At 50.0% G+C, this 9,737-nt stretch overlaps 1 protein-coding gene across 1 annotated transcript in view; it reads right to left on the bottom strand.

Moving 5' to 3' along the window:
- Positions 1 to 219: 219 nt before the first annotated feature.
- LOC140386058 (keratin, type II cytoskeletal 8-like) overlaps positions 220 to 9,737 on the bottom strand; it is a 33,580-nt gene continuing 24,062 nt past the window's right edge. Inside the window, exons 7-8 of the mRNA XM_072468647.1 lie at positions 5,988 to 6,079; positions 220 to 1,552 (exon numbers count right to left, since the gene is read on the bottom strand). Coding sequence (XP_072324748.1) covers positions 1,545 to 1,552; positions 5,988 to 6,079 — 100 coding nt within the window. The 3' untranslated portion in view covers positions 220 to 1,544. The remainder of the gene's footprint in view (positions 1,553 to 5,987; positions 6,080 to 9,737) is intronic.

Here is a 9,737-nt window from a genome sequence, read left to right as displayed (position 1 = left end):
AACGGGCAGGCAGCGGAATTCCTGGATAGCTGTGCGATGGAATGAAACCGGTTTCTACTATTACTGCTCATACCTCCAGAGTGTTTGTTTCTGTAGCAGCTTGGACCCCTGGGGGTGGAGGGGGGGGGTTAGTGGGCCGGTCTGTGGATGGCCGGTCGTGGTCAGATTGGGACGGACAGCTGCTGTCTTTACAATGCGAACATTAACTTTGATCATTCATTGAGCTTTGTCAAATTCTTTATTACACAATACCCACCAAACATTTATAAATATTCTCCCCCCCCCTCAAACTTTTACCATAAAATACTTTTAAAAATTGTAAATGAGGACTGAGGCCCAGAGGGAAGGACAGCCAAAAAGTCTGGATTAAATACCTATAAAAACTGAGGGAAATAACATAATATCCAAATGATGACACAGAGCTTGCATTGATACAGAGCAGTGGAGGCAGGGTAGGATTGAGGGGAGGAGTTCCTCAGTTTGAGGCTCGAGTTAACAACGATTTTAAAGTGGGTCTGAAATTTTGGGTCATGGCTTCAATATGACGGAGAGAGAGAGAGAGAGAGAGAGAGAGAGAGTGTGTGAGCTGACGGATAGAGAGCGAGAGAGGGAGAGAGAGAGAGTGTGAATGTGTGGGACGAGGGAGAGGGTGTGTGAGGTTGGAGATTGGATTGGATTTGTTTATTGTCACGTGTACCGAGGTACAGTGAAAAGTATTTTTCTGCGAGCAGCTCAACAGATCATTAAGTACATGAGAAGAAAAGGGAATAAAAGAAAATACATAATAGGGCAACACAACATATACAATGTAATTACAATAAGCACTGGCATCGGATGAAGCATACAGGGTGTAGTGTTAATGAGGTCAGTCCATAAGAGGGTCATTTAGGAGTCTGGTAACAGTGGGGAAGAAGCTGTTTTTGAGTCTGTTCGTGCGTGTTCTCAGACTTCTGTATCTCCTGCCCGATGGAAGGAGTTGGAAGAGTGAGTAAGCCGGGTGGGAGGGGTCTTTGATTATGCTGCCCGCTTTCCCCAGGCAGCGGGAAGTGTAGATGGAGTCAATGGATGGGAGGCAGGTTCGTGTGATGGACTGGGCGGTGTTCACGACTCTCTGATGTTGAGGGAGAGAGAGTGTGGGATGAGAGAGAGAGTGTGCGCGTGTGAGAGACGAGGGAGAGGGTGTGTGAGGTTGTGAGATCAGGGGGAAGAGTGTGGGATGAGGTGATTGTGGATTGGGAGTGATGGAGGGCAGAGTTCAGAGAACCAGCAGAGTAGGGTTAAATAAAAGAGGCAAGAAAAGTTATAATAGTGGGTGATCAGCCACATGTTACATTCAGCATAAGCACAGTTTATTCAACATTAAATCTTTTAGTGAAAGACAATTGAAACTTAGTGCCTTGTAGTCTCCAGTTCAGGTCTGCTGTTTATTTGCAGTGATGATCTGGAGGGAGTGTGTTGATGTGTGAAGAGGTCAGTTATGGTCTGCTTGATTGTTAGATTCCTATTTCCATCCTTTTCCCAGCAATGGCAGGAGCAGAGTGAACTTAAAAGGCTGAAAAAAAACAACAGAATTTTGCTCATTAAAAGAGTTGTTTCTTCAGGAATCCAGTTAAATCATCAGTTTCTTTATTGATGTTACAAGTTTCTTTATCTCTCATCATTACATCCCTCAAGTGGGATTAACCCCCCCCCCCCCCCGCGGGATTTCCCCACCTCCCCCCCGGCCTGTTTTGTGGCAGTGGTGGTGTTGCGCTGTTGACTCGTGGCGGGAACTTCCGATTCTGCTGCTGTCAATGGAGTTTTCGCTGTGGGGGAACCGGTGGTGGGGGGGGGGGTCACCCTCGGCAGGATCAGATTAACTGACGGGGATTATTTCTGATGATTGAACAACAAATGCATCGGGCGCGATTCTGCGGAACGATTTGTAAATGTGGTGGCGAGCGGTGTCATGGGATTGCTACTTTAAGAAATGTTTGTCTGCTCAAGCGGCTGCAGTGGTGTCAGAGCTGAGCTCTGGCTCTGCTTTTTCGTTTCGCTCGGAGGAAAAGCTTGGGTGTGTCTGTGTTTTTTTAGATTTGTTTCAGTGTTGGAGCTGAAGCCAGCCACAGAAGGTGTCATCTTGATCTCTCTGCCTCCTAAAGACTATCTCTCGATCATTTGGTGAATTCAGAGTGATAACTGCTCTCAGTAGAGAATTTAAACCTGATGTGCTTCTGTAAAAAGGTTTTTTGTCTTATGGATGTTAAAAGGAAAGTTTAAGGATTACTTAGTGTGTTGTATTCTTTGGGGGGCGGGGGGGGGGGGGGGTTGTATTTGAATTAATGGTTGCCAAGATGTTCACTGTATGTTTTAAAAAGGTTAACGGAGTTCATAAAATAAACATAGTTTTGCTTAAAAAAATTATTTTCCATTTCTGCTGTACCACACCTGCAGAGTGGGCCATGTGCTCCCCATACCACAGTCTATTAGCGGGAACTGACGCGAGCTTCCCGGCGCTCGGACCAGCGAGGCCGGCAACGCTATTCAACATTAATCGTAAGAAGTCTTACAACACCAGGTTAAAGTCCAACAGGTTTGTTTCGAATCACTAGCTTTATATGGGCTGCATTAATCAGTTCACTTAACGATGGCTTCACGCCGCAAATGAAGGCGCGCCAGCTGATTCGCCGGGACCGCGCTCGCCAATCCCCCCCTGCTAACAAGGTCGGGCAGCACTGGCACAGCCACGGCGCCGAGACGCCTGCCCCCCAGGTTTGGGCGGGTGGACCTGGCGAGGCTCCTAGATGCGGTGGAGGCCAGGAGGGATGTCGTCTTCCAACCCCCCCCCCCCCCCCTCCCCCCCCCCCGCCGCCTCCGAGGCTCCCAGAGGGTGAGCCACAGGGGACCCAGTGCCACCTGGGATGAAGTGGCAGCGGCCATCAGTTCGGGAAGTGTGACCAGGACGGCACACAGTGCCGCAAGCCGGTTAACGACCCAACCTGTGAGTTGGCCACCCCCCCCCGAAGACCCATCCACCTCCACACGAACAGCCCCCCAACCCTCTCTTCCCCGCCCCCCGCAGTGAACCACCCGTGCGGCTAATGATGCCCTCTCGGTGTCCCCGCAGGAGAAGCTGGCCCACAACCGTCGGGAGAGGGCCCAGACTGGCGGCGAGGTGCCGGACATCAGGATCCTCACCAACCTCGAGGAGAATGCCTTGGCAGTGACGGGGTCGGGCAAGGACGAGAAGTCACCAACGGGGAGGCTGGCGGAAGCGAGGAACCACCGGGCTCCACCCGGTGTCAAAACGTGAGTAGCCTCACTGACTGACCCACCCCTCCCGCTGACCACATGTCCATTCTCCCGCCCTCCAGCCGGCAGTGCCGTCCCGGGGAGGAGAGCTCCGAGGATGCCACGATTGAGGTGTCACAGCTGGCACCCCCACCCTCCACCAGCGCAGGTACACGCACCTCGGTGGGAAACGTCAGTGGTCAGGCTGCTGGGGCACTCTGGTGAGCTCCACGCTGCTGCTGATGGACATCAGGTGGAGGCAGGAAGCCCCCCAGGCGAGACTGCAGTCGGAGGGCTGCGGGATCCCAGGACCCAGCTGGGACCCAGCTTTTTGATTTGATTTATTTATTATTGTCACATGTATACAGTGAAAAGTATTGTTTCTTGCATGCCGTACAAACAATGCGTACCGTACATAGGGAAGGAAGGGGAGACTGCAGAATATAGTGTTACAGTTATAGCAAGGTGTAGAGAAAAGATCAACTTAATACGAGGTAGGTCCATTCCACACACCCCTCCTCCCCAAGCCCGATAACTCCAGCCCCCCATGGCGGCCCACCTCCAACCACGGCAACATTCTCCCCCCGTGCCCCCCACCTCCTTCCAAGTACATGGGCAGACAGCCCATTGCCCCCCGGCTCATTGCCTGTGAGCGAAGATGACTACTCACCTCCTCGGGTCCCCCCAGAAGACCCTCCGCCAGGTTCACATTTAAAGGAATACTAATCGGCTCCAGCGTGACCACTTGACGGGGAGGGCCGCTGAATGAGGGGTGGCTCCCGTTAATTGTGGGGAAATGGGGCATAAGTGGTGATAATTGGTTTCTCGCTACGCTCCGGCGGGATCCTGAATGCGCCTACGGGAGCGGGCCCGTTGCATCGCAAACGGTTTGCTGCCCGGCGCGGATCATGTTTTTGGCCTCTCCCGCTATTCACCAGCCTCATCGCGCTATCGCTCGAGCGCAACTAGGTCACTGAATCGCGCCCATAATTGTTGCATTGTGGGTTTGCCGCTGATGGGAAGTGAACTCACTTGATGTTTATATAAATTATAGGAACATGTCAGCTCCAAGTTTGTTTGACGGGACATTGAGTTTCTTTACGGTCGGTCCTGGTATCACCAGAAATCAGTTGAAATGGTGATTATTCTAAATATTGAAGGTCATAAGATTACAAGAGACAGGAGCAGAAGTAGGCCATTCAGCCCATCGAGCTGCTCCTCCATTCAATAAGAACACAGCTGATCTGGTTGTGACCTTCACTCCACTTTCCTGTCTGACCCCCATAGAGCAGCACGGTAGCACAGTGGTTAGCACAATCGCTTCACAGCTCCAGGGTCCCAGGTTCGATTCCCGGCTTGGGTCACTGTCTGTGCGGAGTCTGCACATCCTCCCCGTGTGTGCGTGGGTTTCCTCCGGGTGCTCCGGTTTCCTCCCACAGTCCAAAGATGTGCAGGTTAGGTGGATTGGCCATTCTAAATTGCCCTTCCGTGTCCAAAATTGCCCTTAGTGTTGGGTGGAGGTGTTGACCTTGGGTAGGGTGCTCTTTCCAAGAGCCGGTGCAGACTCGATGGGCCGAATGGCCTCCTTCTGCACTGTAAATTCTATGATAATCTATGGTAACTCTTGACCCCCTTCGCAGTCAAAACTCTGTCTAACTCATCCTTGAATATATCGAGTGACCCAAAGCCTCCACTGCCCCCCCCAGGAGAAGAAATTCCTCCTGATCGCCATCTTCAAAGGGGGAAGCTTTATTCTGAAACTGTGCCCCCTAGTTCGAGATTCCCCAACGAAGGGAAAGCATCCAGCCTGTCAGCACCCTCAGCACCTCATTCTCGTAAATGCCAATGATTACATTAAAAGGGAATCTCTCCCCTATTGCTCAGCCCAATCCCTCTACTCTCCCCTGGAGGGGGTCTGGGTGTGATGGAAATCATTTCACTGATCTCAAGCTCAGGATTTACACGGAGGACAGGGATTGGATAGATTGAGAGGTTGCCCTGGTTCCCTCCTATACCTCCTGTTCACCTCAACCACTCCCTGTGGGAGCACGTTCCACATTCTCACCACTCTCTGGGATTGGGTTTATCAGCAACTCTCTCCACATTATATGGTGGCCTTTAGTTCGACTCCCCTCTCACAAGTGGAAACATCTTCTGCGGGATTCTCCGTCAGCCGGATCCTCCGCTTTCGCCGGCAGCGCACCCACGCCGGTGGGTTATTCGACAGCCTGGGGGAGGCCTCAATGGGGAACCCCATTGGCCGGCTGGGGGGGAATGGACGATCCCTCTGCCGGCGGTGGGGGGGGGGGGGGGGCGCTGTGCCGGGAAAGGGGGCTGGCAGAACATAGAATCCCGCCCCTTTTCTACACGTACCCTATCCATATCCTCCCGAGCTCTTTCCCAATGGGAACAACGTCAATTCCAGCACCACCCTAGTAAATTATCGCTCCTTGCCCTTTTTAATAATCTGGAATATCGGCGATAGTTTTTCTAAATGATTTTCGGCCTCCCCCCGGCCACACGAGAGTGGAAAGGTTTTCCCGACACCAACTTGTTTTCAATCGCTTCATTATGAAGCCTTCTGTCAGTCCAGGGTCAAGTAGGGAGGGACAATAAATGCTGGCCCAGAGCGACACCCACATCCCATCAATAAATATATTTTTAAAAAAAATTTTTTAAACACATTTGAAAACTCGGGTAAAACATTTTATTTTTACCGATTTTTGAAAACGTCCTCACGAAGGGTGACTTTTGGCTGGCCGGTGAGCTAACGACTCGAGTGATGGTTCCAGTGGCTGGAGTGGTGTCTCTGCAATGGAGTCAATGAAAAGCATTTAAGTTGTAAGAATACATGTCGGGATATTTAGCAGCCAGGATCTGTTGCCTGACTAATTTCTGGCAGCTAATTTAAATTTTTGGACAATAAGAAATTGCTCAATTGCCTTATTTCCGTCAAATGCCCATTCAATTCCCTTTTGAAATCATCGATGCTCCAACCCAACCTGGTGGCCAAAATCCCTCATCCATGGACCCGTTCTGGGAAATCTCCGCTCCCCTCTAAAGGACCCTCACATTGTCCCCCAAAGGAGTGGTGGCCAGGCGGAGCCGTGATACTCTCTGGCTAGGATTTTCCGCCTCGCCAGTGGTGGTTGGGGCTGGAGAGCCGCCAAAAGCCATTTGATGTTTAATTGGCGCAGCTGGAAAGTCCCACCCCAGGGTGCGGCAAATCCAGATGTTTATAAAAAGGTTCAGCATAACCTCCTCAATTTTATTCTCAATGCCTCGATTGATAAAATTGGATTTCAGGCCCCAGGGAAATCCAAGGGGAAAAATCTGATCATTTGTTGGGTTGGCGTCAGAAAAGAGAAGGACAAGATTGTCAAAACGCAGATGTTCTTTCAGGGAATTGAACCTGCCAACCGTACCCAGTCTGCTCTGTACGTAACTCCTGACCCACACAATGTGAATCACCTAGCTCGGGCTCAGCATTCTCACATACATCCTGCATGTCACTGTAGGAACCTGGTTCACAAGATCAGAGCACTGTAGGACATCTTAATCTTATATCAGGAAAGACATGTTGGAAACATTCTCCATTATGCCTCAGACCACATGACATAGGAGCAGAATTAGACCATTCGGCCCATCGAGTCTGCTCCGCCATTCGATCATGGCTGATATGTTTCTCATCCCCATTCTCCTGCCTTCTCCCCATAACCCCTGATCTCCTTATTAATCAAGAACATCAGATTTGTGCTTGAGGTGCTGTTACCTACAGGATCATTCCGAGCTCGCAACCAACATAGAACATAGAACATTCCAGCGCAGGACAGGCCCTTCGGCCCTCGATGTTGCGTCGACCTGTGAAACCACTCTAAAGCCCATCTACACTATTCCCTTATCGTCCATACGTCTATCCAATGTCCATTTGAATGCCCTTAGTGTTGAGAGTCCACTACTGTTGCAGGCAGGGCATTCCACGCCCTTACTGCTCTCTGAGTAAAGAACCTACCTCTGACATCTGTCCTATATCTATCTCCCCTCAATTTAAAGCTATGTCCCCTCGTGCTAGACATCACCATCCGAGAAAGAAGGCTCTCACTGTCCACCCTATCCAATCCTCTGATCATCTTGTATGCCTCAATTAAGTCACCTCTTAACCTTCTTTTCTCTAATGAAAACAGTCTCAAGTCCCTCAGCCTTTCCTCATAAGATTTTCCCTCCATACCAGGTAACATTCTGGTAAATCTCCTCTGCACCCTTTCCAATGCTTCCACATGCTTCCTATAATGCGGCGACCAGAATTGCATGCAATACTCCAAATGCGGCCGCACCAGAGTTTTGTACAGCTGCAACATGACCTCATGGCTCCGAAACTCAATCCCTCTACCAATAAAAGCTAACACACCGTACGCCTTCTTAACAACCCTCTCAACCTGGGTGGCAACTTTCAGGGATCTATGTACATCGACTTCGAGAACAATTACCCGGTTATTACCCATTGTTGCTTGTGGAACCCTTTTGTGGGCTACCAATTGTTACCCATCCCTAATTGCCCTTGAACTGAGTGTCTGGCTCGGCCATTTCAGAGGTTGTTAAGAGTCAGCCACATGGCTGTGGGTCTGGAGCCACGTGTAGGCCAGACCGGGGTAAGGACGGCAGATTTCCTTCCCTAAAGGACGGGTTTTTACAACAATCGACACTGGTCATCATTACACTTTTAGTTTCGGATTTTGATCAAATTCAAATTTCTCCATCTGCAGTGGTGGGTTTCAAACCCGTGCCCCCTGGGTCTCTGGATTACTAGGCCAGTAACAAGCCACTACACCCTTGTCATCTCACTGTGCATAAATTAGCTGCCAAGTTTCCTACATTACTAGCAGTAATTGTGATCAAGTATCACTGTCTGTAAAGCTCTTTGAGACATCCTCGAGGTAAGACAATAAGGCCGTAAGAAATAGGAACAGGAGGAGGCCATTCAGCCCCTCGAGCCTGCTACACCATTTAATAAGATCATGGCTGATCTCACACTCACTAAATCCACTTTCCTGCCGTCTCTCCGTAACCCTTCATTCCCCAACTAATTAAAAACCCATCGATCGAGGACTCGGTCTCCGCAGCTTCCTAGGGGAAAGAATTCCTGAGATTCTCCGCGCTCCGAGAGAAGAAATTCTTCCTCAAATCCGTCTGGAATGAGCTCCCCTTAATTCAGCGACTGTGTCCTCTGGTCCGACACTCTCCCACGAGGGGAAACATTCCCCCAACATTTACCCCGTCTAAGCCCCTAAAACCCTGATATGTTTCAATCAGACCAGCTCTCATTCCTCTGGATGCTGAGGATTACAGGCCCAACCTGTTTAATCTGTCCCCATACGGCAGTGCCTCGATACTCGGGATCATTCTCGCAAACCTCCTCAGTGCTGCCTCCAATGATAATATATCTTTTCTTAAATAAGGGGACTAAAACTGTAGCCAGTATTCTAAAGGTGGCCTCATTAGGACCTTCCCCATGACCTTCTGAACCCGGATGTTAGCTGTCTGGGTGTCAGGTGAGTGAGTGCTGCCTTGGTTGTGTGAGAGTGCATTTTGGAGTTGGGTGAAAACTGGGAGTTGTATGGAAGTGGCAGCTGAGGTTATAAGGGACAGAACTGCCTGATAAGTCTCCAAGGAGCAGAGTCGCAAAGAGCAATACCAGACACCGCAGTGGAGAGGAGAACAGCTGGCCGGTAATTAAACAGATTGCAACTCGGGAAGGTTAAGGAAGTACCGTCTCTCTCACTGAAACTGACAAGAGTTCCAATTGGAGGAAAAGACATAGGACATCACAGGAGGACGATTGTGTTTTGATTGGCTGATGGGGAAACTGTTTCATAGATTTCATAGAATTTACAGTACAGAAGGAGGCCATTCGGCCCATCGAGTCTGCACCGGCTCTTGGAAAGAGCACCCTACCCAAGGTCAACACCTCCACCCTATCCCCATAACCCAGCAACCCCACCCAACACTAAGGGCAATTTTGGACACCAAGGGCAATTTATCATGGCCAATCCACCTAGCCTGCACATCTTTGGACTGTGGGAGGAAACCGGAGCACCCGGAGGAAACCCACGCACACACGGGGAGAACGTGCAGACTCCGCACAGACAGTGACCCAAGCCGGGAATCGAACCTGGGACCCTGGAGCTGTGAAGCAATTGTGCTATCCACAATGCTACCGTGCTGCCCTGTTAAATTTGAAAACCCACTTTTATTACCGACAGAGGTAATAAGGAGAGATTTAAAACAAAAACATTTATAAAATAATTAGGGTTTAAAAAACAAATTAAAAGGTAATTAAATTATATAGACATGGAGAGTGGGACGATGTGTTCTTCCTGCATGACGTGGGAGCTGGTCGAGCCCATTGTGGTTCCCAGTGAGCACGTCTGTAGTAAGTGCTGGTTACTTGGGGAACTCCGGCTCAGAGT

The sequence above is a fragment of the Scyliorhinus torazame genome, chromosome 2 (assembly GCF_047496885.1).
Source record: "Scyliorhinus torazame isolate Kashiwa2021f chromosome 2, sScyTor2.1, whole genome shotgun sequence".
NCBI lineage: Eukaryota > Metazoa > Chordata > Chondrichthyes > Carcharhiniformes > Scyliorhinidae > Scyliorhinus > Scyliorhinus torazame.
This window is presented reverse-complemented; position numbering and strand designations above follow the sequence as displayed.